Source organism: Chaetomium strumarium (assembly GCF_033439665.1).
Source record: "Chaetomium strumarium strain CBS 333.67 chromosome Unknown B0T15scaffold_1, whole genome shotgun sequence".
In the NCBI taxonomy this organism is placed as follows: domain Eukaryota; kingdom Fungi; phylum Ascomycota; class Sordariomycetes; order Sordariales; family Chaetomiaceae; genus Chaetomium; species Chaetomium strumarium.
The window spans coordinates 4,338,587-4,353,484 of NW_026944429.1; the positions used below are offsets into that span (position 1 = coordinate 4,338,587).

Here is a 14,898-nt window from a genome sequence, read left to right on the forward strand (position 1 = left end):
CCCAACAGGAGGCTTCCACCGAAAGAGAACTTGAGAACGACAACATCAGAGACCTGGATGAAGTGTGCACCGCGCCCTCCGGCTCAGGTGCACCCTACTCACCAATATCGAGCTCGACGCCCTGCTCCAGCTCTGCGCCGATTTCTGGCCGGTCAGGGAGGTAGACCGTCAGGCAGCTGCGTCAAGGTCTTCCGACAAAATAATCTGAGAAGGAGGTTGGACCTGGACCTGCTCCGTCGCCTCCGGCTCATATCGCTCGGCTCAAGGACGCCGAGGAGCTCGACGACTGGTTCTACAAGGAGACGGGCAGAATTCTGGGTCCTTTTCTGGATGAGCTACGGGCAGAGGGGCGCCACGGCCCGGTCAGTGAGGTGCAAGTCGATGATTTTTGGTTACAAAGAAAGCTTCTGGGCAGCAGTTGGGCGGGATTAGGGTGGACTAGCAGCTTGAGAAAAGGAATACGAGATGGATGCTTTCAGGAGGCAAGGGAGAGTTTATGGACACAAGTCGGCTATTGCCAGTATACCTTAACGCTAACTCGCTACAATCCGACACATGGTTAACCTTACCCTATCTACATGAGCAAGCCGCTAGCTTCGGTCTTGTGGGTGCGTTTCTTGCCGCTGTCTAGCATAGTTAGCATAGTTACTCAACCCGAAACCAGGTTGGCATCATTAGCTCGCATCTTATGACGGATCCTGAGCATGCGAACGTTTAACGCCAGCACGAGGCCTTGATCGGCCCTTCATCTATACCATACAGTAACATGCATATCGACGGCTGTGCCCATGTGTCCCGTTCCAGAGAAGCAAACCCACAAGGGCCCAAGAGACGACCTTACTAGTCTTATCGACTTCCTTGTCATGAGGGGCCGCGGAGTCGGGGACAGAGACCTAGCATCCAATAGTAGGTGCATTAACCACAGCATATATCAACTCGGAATTAATGTGGATTCATCTCATTTATGAGATGGTGTTGTGGTGATATTGTACAATACAGGACATGCAAAAAGCTACCATACCATGACCAGGATTCTAGGCGCGGTAGCAATGCATACAGTAGGGGTACGGAGTACTGGTGTCAACAACAGAGCGGGGCCGGGCAATGTCCCTGCCAAGGCCCCGCGATCCTACCTATCAGATAGGTATTCAGAACACCAGGAGCGACTCTTTGGACAGTGGACAACACACAGGATCGGATGTGGTTGGTACGTGGTGCACCTACTAGTATGTATGTTCCACATACATACAAAGTCCCTTACTTATATTAGCTGCCCGGGGCCCAAATAGTTTCCGTCGTGGGATCGTGAGGATCGAATTGGAGCGAGACTCTCGTGCCAGACTCTCTCTCACTGGCTGGGCAACTTGCAAAGCGCCATGGCGGGATCAGTAGGCGGTTATTTTGCCGCTGGAAGTGTGTGTGTGTGTGTGTGTGTGTGTGTGTGTGGAGGTGCGTTCTTCTCTAGGTACCTACCTGGCGATCGCCTGCCTCCCGTCCTTTTTCGTAGTCCCATGATCTTTTGCCACAATCTTTTCTGATCACGAGAGAAATGCTGTTGCGGTCTAATTACTAGCCTTTCCATCAACTGAGCTTCACTACCTACCGTAGGCTTGTTGAGAGTTGAGACGTAGCCCCTTTCCCTGTGTCCACCGCGGTGACTGATGAGGTGTGGTACGATCACAGTCAACGAACCGAGAGCTACCCGCTGTAAGAGAGGAGAAATGAGCTGCTAGCCTTTCCAGGAGGCTAGGTACTTCGCATTGCATGTACATACATTACATGTCCAGTACCGATATAATATCCATGATCCTTCATGTCAATGCCTCAGAGTGGTTCAAATCCCTTTACACCTCTGATCGTATGGTCGTGGACGGGATGAAAAGGCGAACGCGCTATGTGGTCGTCAACCGGGTAAGGTACTGTACATGTACTTCGTGCGATCTAGGTACCTAGGAATCGCCAGAGCCTTTTTTTTTTTTTTTTTTCTTCTTCTTCTTTTTTCCTTCCTAGGGCGTGCGATCGTTCCGGGGAAGGCGGGTGCATTTTAGCCTAGGATGTAAGAAGTGCTCCCCGTGGCGTCGGGACCTTGGCCTTCACCTTGTCCTTCACCGTGGATAAAGTCCCCCCTCTTGGCATGGATCTGTCCCCGGGTGGTGTCCGGCCGGAAATGTGTCCAAGGAAACGGGCAGAGTTGGGACATTTTTACAGCGCTGGCAGTTCACCGAGAGCATACACTCATAATATGGAAGTCCTACAATGGATGGAGACTTGGGAATTGGGACTTGACTTGCTCTGACGGACAGTTCCCCCCCTTTAGTCGGGCTCGATGCTCCGCTATGGTTCTATGTAGTTACTTACCTATGGTTCTCAACATTTTCTGGCTCCGCTCAGGATCATCATCTCTTGATCGACCGGGCTGTTAAGCGTTAACCGACAGGTCCTGGCATCTCCACCCGGGTAAACGACTTCACTAGGTAGGTACCTAGTCTTGCCGCGCAGAAGGAGGGTTTCCCGGATGTCGGAATGCTGCGTTTGTGGATCGGTATGGCAGGATATTATTGATTATTGAGTCCGACCCCGGTGGCCACCGCCTAGGGACTGAAACCCCCTAAATCGGAGATTCCCATCGGCACCTGGCTAAAGGTTATCGTCATACATACATACTGTGTAGGGTACGTGAACTGTACGCGAGCGCCCTGGAGCGGCGGAATGACCCGGGGAAGAAAGGGGCGTCAGCCACATCCCAAAGTCCGGGCCATGAGTAAGCAACCCAATGTCTGCGGGAAGTGTAAGAAAATAGCCATAGTAGCCGTAAGCCCCGTACCCGAGAAGAAGGGCTCGGACATTTGCAGAGCAGGCACTGTGACAGGCACTAGGAAGTAAAGAGGACGGGAGTCGTAACTGCCTTGTTGGCTCCGTGTATCATGATTACCTAAAAAACAGAAACATATAACAAGGGGGGGATTCGTTCCTCTACCATAATAACATGGCCGTACAACCCAACCCGCAACGCTGAACACAACAACCCAGAGCCAACCTGACGCATTGCCGACAGAGTAATCAGCCAACCATTTAGGCGACCTTCTCCTCGTTGATGGCAGCCTCCTTCTCGACCTGGTGGATGTCGATATGCGCCACGGCCGCCTCGTCGCCGTCGATGATCTTGGCGAGCTCCTCGAGCGTGGGGCCCTTGGTCTCGATGTACATGAAGTAGACGAAGCAGAGCTCGAGGAAGATCCAGCACTATGGCGTTGGAATACAGGTTAGCAAGCTATCACTCACATATTCACCGTTTCTTTCGGGGGCGGGTAGGGAAGCACTTACGGTGTAGATGAGGTAGAGCTTCCAGGTGCTGCCACGGATGCCTTCGTCGGGCTTGCCCTCGAAGGCCTTGAAAGCGACCGGGTTGGCGTACGTGTTGAGCGTGAGGGCCGCCTGGACAGTCAGGTTCATAACCATGAGGCCCTTGGCACGGAGCTTGTACGGCAGGATCTCGATGGCGTAGCCGACGAGCAGGCCAGACCACGCCAGCGCGTAGAAGATGGAGAAGACCCAGATGAAGAAGAGCATGGCGTAGCGCGCACCATCGAGACCGTGCGCGTCGTAGAGAGCCGAGGTAAGCGTCCAGAAGATGAAGGTGCCAAACATGCCGCCCGTCGCGGCAAGGAACATGGGCCGGCGGCCGACCTTGTCGACGAGCAGAGCCATGGTGATGGACACGATGAGGGAGAGAACCGTTTGGCCGGCCGAGAGACCGAGCTTCGCGGTTGGATCCGTGACACCGGCCGTGTCGTACAGCTTGCTAGCATAGTTGGAGATGATGGCGTTGCCGGACCACTGCGAGAAGATGCCGAGCGAGATGAGGACGGCGAAGCGGTAGCGGTTACCCTTGGTGCGGAAGAAGTCGAGGTAGCTGCTGCTCTTCTTGGCCTCGAATTCGAGCCGGATCGTCTCCTTGATCTCGCGAAATTCGAACTGGACGGTAGGGTGGTTTGCATTGCCGTTGGCATGGTACTTGGCGAGGATCTTGAGCGCCTTGTCGTGCTTGTCCTTGGCCATCAGGTAACGGGGCGACTCTGGCACCCAAAAGATGAAGGCCAGCTGGATGACCGAGGGGATAGCCTGCAGCAAGGCGGGGACACGCCAAGCCCAATCGTTGTTGACGAAATTGGTACCGAAGGAAATCCAAGAGACGACTGCACCTTCGTCAGCTTGCGGCCTTCCGGACGTTACGGTCGGTCGCCGGGAGGGCGGGGATAACTTACTCAGGGCTCCGACGTTCCAGAGACAGTTGTAGACGGTGGTGAGGCGTCCACGGTGCTGCGGGTGGCACAGCTCGGTGAGAAGCATGGGGGAGCAGATCTGGGCCAGAGAGTTGCCGAAACCAAGCATGACACGGCCACCCATGAAGGTGCCGAGATTCTGGCAGGCGGCCTGCAGGACAGCGCCGACAATCATGATGACACAGCCGATGGCAATCGGAAGCTTACGGCCGAAGCGATCAGCCAAGATGGGACTACACGCGCAACGAAGTCAGCTTCTATTCACATTCTATTCACAGAAACATCAGAGGAGAGACAGGGAATATATGTTGCCGCACTTACACCAGTGGAATGGAAACCAAGCTACCAATCTGGTAGAGCGCGCCGAGAAGACCCAGGTCGGAGCCCTCAGGGTTGTGGAAGTACGCTTTCCATGTTTCGAAGTTCTGCACGCTGTTGAAGAACATGCTGTGGACGAGAAAACGGCAGAGTCAGCTGGCCTGTTGTAGCTAACGACATGTTACCGGCCACATCCGACTCACCCATCGTAGCCAGTGGTGGCAGAGGCAATGCAAAGAACAAAGGCGAAGAAATAGAGCTTCCGAAGCCCGGGATCCTTCGTCCATTGGACCCTCTCAAACTCGGGCGCCTCCTCCTGGGCGACAACCGTCGCCTCAGCATTGGGCTTCTTCTTCGGTAGGATGCCCATCTTGACCGATCACTCGGGGGTTCTGGTTGTCGAGGTTGGCTGGCGGCAGCGCTTCAACGGCTCTCGGGTGAGGTGTTTGACGACGTGTTTGACCCGTGTCCTTGGAACCCTGAGTGAGGAGGAAGGCACGAGAGAAGGGAAACGCAGATCGACACGAGGGGTGCCATGCTTATAATGACACGATAGACACCAGCAACGACTCTGGGGTATGGGGGAGAGCCACAGACGGGCGACCGGACCGGCCAAGCGTCCCGGGATGGCGACCAGGGGCCAAGCAGCCAGGGTCAGGGACTCAAGGGAGAGCCACGGGCGGATAAGCCAACTGCAGGGAAGCTTAACCAATCCTCTGCACCTCCGAGCGCTACCCACTTCGGGCGAGCCTCCACCTGCGTGTAAATAGCTGGGTACCTCGAGACCCAAGTGCTCGTGTCCATTTGCAGCGATACCTCCATACCCCGGCCGGGACGGAGCGGCGCGGCAGCAAATTGTCGAAACCAGGCTCGCCTGGACAGTGACCCGCCTCTCGCAGAGGCTAATATCTTCTCATGAGGAGAACCATGCACATGATGAAGGCTCTGAAGAGCTGAAGCAGAAGGGGCGAACACTGGCAGCATCGCCACTGCGCCAGTGCCGTGGACAGTGGACACAGGGGAAAGACGGGAAGCGAGTCAGTCAGGCAACGAGCCCGTCCTCAGGCCCTTTCGTGTTCCAGAACCCCAGATAAGGGCGCATGCCGTCTGGAGGGGACGGTAGCGGAACATCGAACCCAACTTCGGCCCCATGCTGATCGCCAGACCTCTCCAACAAACCTTTCCCCAACTTTGGAGTCCCCGCAACTAACTAGCGCCCCCCGAGTTCACCCCATGTGCGGGTCCCACACCATTTTGCCTGCCGAGACTAGAGCTTGGCGTCCTTGGCCACGAGGGGTGCGCCAGAGGGGATCGGACCGGTTTGGCGTGCCTTGCCGACAAGCGAGCAGCTTGAGCAAATGAGAGCAGCGCAGCTGCAGCCACCGCGAGCCAACAATCGCCATGACGGTGGAAGCGGACCGATCGTGCATGGGACATCTTCAGGTGGCGCGCTCTCTATGAAATCGCTGAAGCTGCCCCTAATGCCTGGAGACAAGAACGGCGGCCGATGACGACCAGCGACTCCAGAGTCCATTAGGCATCGCAAAAACCTCTTGCTGACCTGAGTTGCATTGGGGGAGCACATGAGAGTGGTATGTTATGTGCTATCATTTTCCAAGGCCGCCATGGTTGGGTGATTATGGCTGGGTGTCCCCAGCCAGGTGCAAGGGGCGGATGCCGGGCACCGTGGCAGATAGATGAAGCGCCTAGCTGTTGCATTATGCCATGCAATATCGGTGTCGAGATGGACAGACACACGCGAGACGGCCAGACGGGCATGGCTGGCAGGTGGAAGACAGGCCTGACCCGGCGCCTGGAAACGCCAGCGGCGCCGGGCGTCCGGAGCGACGGAGCACAAAAGTGTCTGCTGAAGCCAATTCAGCCGAAGAACTAGTGTAGTTCTTTGTGGCGGACTCGTCAAGGCTGACGCGCTGAGAGCACCGACAAAAGCGCCACATGCGCCGTTGCAAGCGATCCTCACAGCATGTGAGCCGGCGGAGAGCCTCAGATGAGCAGTGCATTTGCCGGACTGTGATTGGCGGGTAGGAAGTCTCCCCGAAAATCCGGAGGCTAGCCTCCCCGCACAACGCCCACAATGGCACAAACGTGCACTCTGGAGCCGAAGTCTGGGGCGGTGGGCCTGGAATTCGAAGTTCAGTTGTTGAGCGGTGACTGGCTGGCCCGCTCGAGGCCCGCTAGTTCGCCGGGGCTTCGAGAAGGGCAGGAGGGCCGTTGCGCTATCCAATCCCAAAGAGGCGCGCTTGCAATCTTGCGGCTCGCGCTCGAACGAGGTCTTGTCTGCGACCGCCTTGACGAACGCAGTAAGGTTTGCCAACAGCACATTATCCGTCTTGGCACGACATTTAGCCTAATAATATCGGCTGTTGGCGGTGACGGAGTGCTGGGTCAGCACCATCCACTAATAACTCGTCTGCTCACTGTCTTGCCAGTCAGCTTCAAGAAGCCCTACTCGCTGTGGTGCTCGAGATCCTTTTATAGTTAGGTGCCTATGTTGGCGGCGCCGGACCCGGAACCCATCGAAGACGCACCCGGTAGCCTTACCTACTGTGTACTACTCGCCAACTCTCGGAACGGTAGCCGGTGTCGAGTCGCAACTCGTTGAGTGGTTCTTTTCGACCATATCGTCCATAGGACGGTGGGTCTGGACCTCAGGATCTGCCCATGTCGGCTCAGATCCCGGTTTAGGGCTGCGGCTGAATGATTTCGTATGAACCAAATTTTGGGTGAGATCGACGAGTATCGAGCGAAGGGTTCGGCGTCGAAGAGGATTGGTATGCCGTTCACGAGCGGGTCGAGAAGCAGCGTGAAGCGGATCACACGAAAGAAGAGAGGGTAAGCTCTCAGGCAGCCAGCAACGGGACAGTTCGATGGATGCCTGGCTGCTGTCCATCGCCCCTACCCCAGATATTGCGTGCAGCATCGACTGGAGACTGGAACTTTATGAACCGCGCCTTCCTTCAAGTGGTGAGCCCGTACGGTACTACTAAGATGCCTTACTACCTAGTACTGTAGTAGACTGCAGCCGACTGTCCAATGTTGCAACAGTGGAAGGTGCAACGGCATGCTCAATCCATGGTTACCGCTCCGCGAGGTGTCGGGCGTGCGACCACGAGAAAACACAACGACCTCGAGTTGGATTCTGCCAGCACCTTTGGATAAGGGGCTTAACAATCCCAGATTGCATACGCGTGGCCATTTCCGGGTAGTCTTCCTGAAGGGCCTTGAAGGAAGTCAGGCCGGTCCCCGGAATTTGAGGACCTTCTCATCAAGGACGCTCCTCGCCAACAGGCCCAACGAGGAAAACGGTGTGTTGCATCGTTCTCTGTAGTGTACGGGCGGGCAAAATTTCAAGGATGTCGTTCGCACAGAATTGCGGAGCCCAGGACGGGAAGACGGGGTCGACAGGCTGCATTGAAACTCTCCCCGTTACTCCACCTTGGGGGCCAGAGCTGCATCCTGCTGGTATATTGGACAAAACGAAGTTTGTCGACAGGACGGATGATTGATCCTGAAGGATTGTCTGACTGAGATGCGCTCCGAAGAGCCGACGGCTGGGTACAGGCTTCTTTGCTCCCTTTTCCTTTCGTTGTGGTATTCTATTGCTGGTTTCGATCCTTCGTCGTGGAGGTCTTCCGTGCGTTGTTGAGTCGGAACCTGAGGTGGGCGCTAAAATTGATGAGACGAAGTCTTGGCGGGAGCAATGTCACGTGGAAGCGTATGCCACCACTGCGCGCGGTGGCGCGTGTTTTGCTGCGCGTCTCCAAATTTCCAAGACAGCTCGTGAAGCCGCATTCCCCACTCGTCGCGACCCATCGACTACAACGCCATGGCGGGCCCTTCAAGACCATCCGAGAAGAGGCAGGCCTCGCTCACAAGCTTCTTTACCGTCAATGGACTGAACAGGAAGCCGACCTCGTCACCCGGAGCCAAAGCGGCTCAGGACAAGGACGAGGACAACGAGGAGTCTTCGTTGGCGTCGTTTGCGTCGCCCGCCCGGGATGCACCGCGAAAGCGGCCTCTACGCGAAACGAATGACAATGGGAGCGAAAAATCGAGCCGTGCATCAAAACGTGCAAAGTCCATCCCAGAAAATGATGATACCGAGGATCTCTCCAACGCATCCCCGACGTCGCCATCGTCGCCTCGCCGTGGTTCGATTGCTAAGAGCTCGAACGCGCCAACCCGGACCGAGCGATACGCTTATGATGCGGATCAGCCAGTGTTGAATCCAGCTGGGCGGGCTGACGACGAGGATGCGGCGGAGAAGCGCAAGAAGGAGGAATTGCACAGGGCTTTTGTCAAGAAACTCGGGCACCCCGATAGCTTGTCCCTGTGGCGGAGACGCGAGCTCCAGGGCGAGAGCGGAAGCCCCGGCGTAGAAGGAGATGACGACGAGGCCGGGGGTGATGCCGAAGAGGATGAGCCACCTCCACCGACAAAGGCCAAGAAAAAGGGCGCCAAGACCGGAAAGCTCACGCCTATGGAGATCCAGTTTCTCGACATCAAGAGGAAGCATATGGATACGATATTGGTGGTCGAAGTCGGCTACAAGTTTAGATTCTTTGGCGAAGACGCCCGCATTGCGGCCAAGGAACTAAGCATCGTCTGCATACCGGGCAAGTTCAGATATGATGAGCGTATGCCGAACCTCCCTTGTGAAACCGCTAGGTTGACTGCCCGCTAACCGACTCCAAGACCCGTCAGAAGCCCACCTCGACCGCTTCGCCTCGGCCAGCATACCTGTCCATCGCCTGAACGTCCATGTCAAACGCCTTGTTGCCGCCGGGCACAAAGTCGGTGTCGTGCGACAGCTTGAGACGGCAGCGCTCAAAAAAGCAGGCGACAACCGCAACGCGCCGTTTGTCCGTAAGCTCACCAACGTCTACACCAAGGGAACTTACGTCGACGAGACGGGGGAGCTCGACCAACCGACTGAAGGCAGCGGTGCTCCCGCGGGAGGCTATCTCCTCTGCCTGACGGAATCGTCGACAAAGGGCTGGGGGGCGGACGAGAAGGTCGATGTCGGCATCGTCGCCGTCCAACCGGCGACAGGAGACATTATCTACGACGACTTTGAAGACGGCTTCATGAGGCGAGAGATCGAGACTCGTCTGCTTCACATTTCCCCTTGCGAGCTCCTCATCGTCGGCGAGCTCTCCAAGGCAACCGACAAGCTGGTGGGGCACCTAGCTGGAAGCAGCACGAATGTCTTCGGCGACAAGACCCGCGTGGAGAGGGTGCCCAAGAGCAAGACGATGGCCGCCGAGGCGTACTCCCACGTTACGCAATTCTATGCCGGCAAAACCAAAGACAACGACGAACGCTCGGCAGCCCTTCTCGACAAAGTGCTGAAGCTGCCAGAGCCAGTCACGATATGTCTGTCGGCCATGATCACCCACCTGACCGAGTACGGCCTAGAACACATCTTCGATCTGACCAAGTATTTTCAGTCGTTCAGTACACGACAACACATGTTGATCACCGGGACTACTCTAGAGAGCTTGGAGGTCTACAGAAATGCAACGGACCAGTGCGAGAAGGGCAGTCTGTTGTGGGCCCTGGATAAGACACAAACCCGTCCCGGCCGGAGACTGCTCAGGAAATGGATTGGCCGTCCATTGCTAGACCAGGAGCGGCTGGAGGAGCGTGTTTCGGCGGTCGAGGAGCTGCTCGAGAACCAGTCCACCGCCAAGGTTGACAAGCTCGTCGGCATGCTCAGCAAAATCAAGGCTGATCTCGAGCGAAGCCTCATCCGCATCTACTACGGGAAGTGCACCCGGCCGGAACTGCTCTCGACATTGCAGACACTCCAGCGAATCGCTATGGAGTTCTCGAGGGTGAAGGCACCGGCAGACACGGGCTTCCAATCACGCCTCATTAGCGAGGCAATCTGCTCCCTACCGGGTATCGGGGATATCGTCACCTCATACCTCGACAAGATCAACGCCGAGGCGGCGCGGAAAGACGACAAGTACACTTTCTTCCGCGACGAGGAAGAGACGGACGATATCACGAACCACAAGCTGGGCATCGCTGCCGTCGAAGCAGACTTGGATGCGCACCGCAAGGACGCGGCCGCGAAGCTGTCCAAGAAGACGCCCGTTTCCTACGTCACCGTGGCCGGCATTGAGTACTTGATCGAGGTCCCCAACGCCGACCTGAAGCGCGTCCCCGCTTCATGGGCCAAAATCAGCGGCACAAAGAAGCTGTCTCGCTTCCACACCCCGGAAGTGATGCGTCTGATGAACGAGCGCGACCAGCACAAGGAAGCCCTCGCGGCCGCCTGCGACGCAGCGTTTACAGATCTCCTCAAGTCCATCGCAGCCGAGTACCAGCCTCTCCGCGACGCAGTCGCCTCACTCGCCACGCTAGACTGCCTCCTCTCCCTCGCCCAGGTAGCCGCACTGCCCGGCTACAGCAAGCCGACCTTCCTCCCCTCCACCAGCCCGCCAACCATCTCCATCACCGACGGCCGCCACCCCATCGCCGAGCACACGCTCCCCGACGGCTACATCCCCTTCACCACCTCCCTGACCTCCCCGGCGCCCATCGCGCAGCTGATCACAGGCCCCAACATGGGCGGCAAATCAAGCTACGTGCGCGCCGTGGCGCTGCTCGTCTTGCTCGCCCAGATCGGCTCCTTCGTGCCGGCGGCCGCCATGTCCCTGACGCCGACCGACGCCATCTACACGCGCATGGGCGCGCGCGACAACCTCTTCGCGGGCGAGAGCACCTTCATGGTGGAGGTGTCCGAGACGGCCTCCATCCTGCGCGGCGCGACGCCGCGCTCGCTCGTCATCCTCGACGAGCTCGGCCGCGGCACGTCGACGCACGACGGCGCCGCCATCGCGCACGCCGTGCTGGACCACGTCGTGCGCGAGACCCGCTGTCTGACCCTCTTCATCACCCACTACCAGAGCCTGGCCCGCGTCGCGCAGGGGCTGGGCGATGGGCGCGTGCGGTGCGTGCACATGCGGTTCGAGTCCAACAGGCCTTCTGACAATAATAATAATAAAAAAGAAGGAAATGGAGGAGAAGGGGAGGTTGGCGACGAGGAAATCACCTTCCTGTACGAAGTGGCCGAGGGCGTGGCGCACCGGTCGTACGGGCTCAACGTGGCGCGGCTGGCGCGCATTCCGCGGCGCGTGCTGGACGTGGCGGCGCGCAAGTCGCGCGAGATGGAGGAGGGCGTCAAGGTTCGTCGGCTTCAGGGTGCGGCCCGGATGTTGGAGGATGTTCTGAAGAGTGGTGGAGGAGGAGGAGAGGAGCAGCTGGAGCATCTAGTGTCGAGCATCGAGCAGTTGTAGATGTATAAGTTCCCTTGGACCAATGGTGTTGGTGTTCTTGTGTGTCGGTATTAGCAATCCGTGTTGAGATAGCTTAATAGAGGTCGTAACGGGACGGGGTCATTACAAAGTTTCGCGGCCATGTTGGTCAACTAATCAAATGACCTGTGAGTGTGTCAACGCGTGCCGTGACGATATGGTTATGGAGGCCAAGATATGTAATTAAAGTCTGTAGCCAGTTATCGACCAAGGTTCTGTGCTAAATACGACCCAATTAGGAATGAAGGTTGTCCCCGAGTCCTTGAGGCCTTGCGAATATGTAGAAAATAGGGGATAACGAAGAAAAAAGATCATGCTTCCTGGGCGCCATCCCCGATGATCGATCGGCCCTGTTCCCAAGCCTCCTATGCGCCCTTTCCGTGGCCTATTCTTACACCGTCCAACATCGCGCTGAATGGATTCCTCTCTGCAGCAGCGACTCTGCTAGCCGCAAACCAGCGGACCAAGAATCCGCCTTGCGTTGCTCCGGAGCAATGAGATAGCAACTTGGTGTTCGTAATGTTACACACATAGTGAGGTGTAAGAATGTAACATCTCAACTATGAAGGAGATGCGGCGGAACCGGCTTGTCTTTCCGTCTTTCGCCAGAATTAGATGTCGAACTCTTGGTCGACACGGTCGTGGATTGAACCCGGCGGGGCATAAGGTCCGCCATAGCCGTTGAATGACATGTCTCCCAGATCCATCGAGCCGAGTCCCGAAAAGTTGGTCGCCGACGACTTCGGCTCATTGCCATAACCCGAAAAGCCATACGAGCTGTAAAGCGCACTTCTGGCCGTGACGCACAGAGGGTTCAACGTGCCAGTGCCCATTGTATGCTGATGCTGGAAATAGTGGCTGTCGGGAACGTGAGACTGGGATGTGAACGAAGCAGTCCCAGACCCGCGCGCGGAAATGTACGACATGGGTTTCTCGGCTTTCAATGCAGAGGATCCCATGGCAAAGTTGGAGTTCATGCCCTGAAGGGCAGGACGACGGCGAAGGCCGAATCTACCAACATGTCAGCCAACCATGAGATCTCAAACGGGCTTAGTAGGGGCAATAAGTACCCAGACTCCTTTGGAGGGCTCTGGTCCCGGGCTGCAAGAATGTTAGTGTCGATGCTGTGCAAGCGATGGATGATTCTTTCTTACTAGAACCGGGCCTGGGAGGGTCCCGAAAGACGTCAAAGCCCTCAACTGATTGGACGACTCTGTTGCTGTCGTTCTCATTTTCGCCATGGGTGCCCTTGCTGCGAGATGTCCGCTGGCGAGCAACTCTGCCCGACGCCCTCATCGGCGCTGCAGCAGCTCCGCCACGACGAGCTCGCTTCCGCTTGGGAGCATCATCATCCTCGAACGTACGGTCCTAGAGATGAAAACAGCATCAGACCAAGCTCTCGAAAAGGACAGGCACCCGCGACATGTTCCACCGGGGATGACGAACCGGACTTCCTTCAACGGAAGGAGTTGCATAGATGTCGCGAACGCGCTGGAACTCGCCATTCTCCCAAATGACCTCGTTTGGTTCGATGCCATACGATGTCTCCTCCATCTGCTTCAAGACGGAGTCGTCTTTGCGCTGGTTACGCATCCGCCTCTGCGTATCGTCCGCCGAGTCGAACAACCCCATGCCGGGGTATTTCACGCCTTTCAACTTGCTGATGTCCGTGTCATCATCAAAGAACTCGGTGCTCTCAGAAGGAAGATCGGAAGCAGGGACACTGTCCGTAGTTGCCGTCTCCGAAGGCCACCTCCGGTAATACTTTGCGCGGATCTCGTTCTCTGGCGTAACTGGGGTTGACCCGTCAGACAGAGAACGTTTCATAGGCGGGGTTCCATAGCCGGTGTTGTCAAAATGTCCATGGCGCCCATCCTGGAAAGGTACTGTGTCAGCAGGCCAGTGGCCCATGGTCGACGGAGGCTCGCCGTATGCTTCAGGTTCAGGCTTGATCAAATCCTGGCGGCTGGTCCCAACACGCGGCTTGTTGTTCTGCTGTCAGACATGTGAGCTCGTGATCCCGGCTCAGTTGTGCATGGGACGGCTTACCGCTGTGTTTGGCTGCTTTCCTCCCCTCCTGCCTGTCTTCTTCTGCTCCTTTGCAGCCATCCGCTCCGCAAGAAGCCCGTTGATCCCATAACGCTCACACCATTGATCGTACTGTCGAACCTCGTCTTGAGCCTCTTCATTGTCCCTCGCCTTCAGTTCGGCTTTGAAACGATGGGCGAGATGGCTCTTGGAAGAGATGTGGGTAAGAAGGTGAGAGAGGTCGGAGAAGTTGGGCTTCTTGGGGCACAGAGTGCACCGCAAGGGAATGGAAGCACTCCCGCCTTGCGTAATCAAATCCATGGGGGCAACAGCAGCCATGGTCTGTCAAATGTTGGGTCAGCACCCAGCAGACGTGTACCCCAACATCGTATCAACTGCTGTCTGTGGGTAACTCACATGTGAATGTGGCTGAGGTTGGTTAAGCCAACCCCAGGATGAATCGATACTCGGGGATGAAGATTGGCTGAAGGAACGAGTAGGTGACCTCACAGGTACTTTTGGTCTCGATGAAGGCAGGGGAAACCTAGAATCCCTGCATGGAGAGAGTATAGGACGCTCTGGGTGTCTCAGCTTGCCTTAAGAGCAGCACAAAGGAGATCCAAAGTTCTGAGTAGGAATGCTCGTCGTCTGAGCTTGTTAATGGATCGGTTGGCGTGAACTTGGATGAGACGAATATCGTAGGATCGGCAGAATCATGTATTGTCCCAAGTATTGGGAATCGGACCCCAATCCTGAGATCGGAGAATGAACGATAAGAAGTCGCGGCTCAGCCAGAATAGGCGTGGAAAATCTGGACGAACGAAGACAGGTTAGGAGAATCAGAAAGGACAACCGTGACGCGAGGGGAACGAGAAGGGAAGCGGTCACTTGGACCGTGTCTCGCCCGGGCCACTCCACGAGCT

General features: G+C 56.6%; 3 protein-coding genes across 3 annotated transcripts; 1 reads left to right on the plus strand and 2 right to left on the minus strand.

Moving 5' to 3' along the window:
- Positions 1-3,072: 3,072 nt before the first annotated feature.
- On the minus strand, positions 3,073-4,971 carry B0T15DRAFT_387459 (sugar transporter; the record flags this gene model as incomplete). Its single annotated transcript, XM_062864385.1, has 5 exons — positions 3,073-3,243; positions 3,325-4,196; positions 4,266-4,516; positions 4,605-4,730; positions 4,805-4,971. 5 exons carry the CDS (start codon positions 4,969-4,971, stop codon positions 3,073-3,075), a joined length of 1,587 nt encoding a protein of 528 aa, XP_062726444.1.
- Positions 4,972-8,199: 3,228 nt separating this feature from the next.
- Positions 8,200-12,105, plus strand: B0T15DRAFT_45370 (muts domain V-domain-containing protein). Its single transcript, XM_062865957.1, has 2 exons — positions 8,200-9,259; positions 9,318-12,105. The coding sequence occupies exons 1-2, from the start codon at positions 8,449-8,451 to the stop codon at positions 11,927-11,929; spliced, it is 3,423 nt and encodes a 1,140-aa protein (XP_062726445.1). The 5' UTR covers positions 8,200-8,448; the 3' UTR covers positions 11,930-12,105.
- Positions 12,106-12,137: 32 nt separating this feature from the next.
- On the minus strand, positions 12,138-14,314 carry B0T15DRAFT_498762 (uncharacterized protein; the record flags this gene model as incomplete). The annotated part of the gene is made up of 5 exons (XM_062867322.1): positions 12,138-12,958; positions 13,018-13,048; positions 13,102-13,315; positions 13,394-13,942; positions 13,997-14,314. 5 exons carry the CDS (start codon positions 14,312-14,314, stop codon positions 12,559-12,561), a joined length of 1,512 nt encoding a protein of 503 aa, XP_062726446.1. The 3' UTR covers positions 12,138-12,558.
- Between the last annotated feature and the right edge of the window lie 584 nt (positions 14,315-14,898).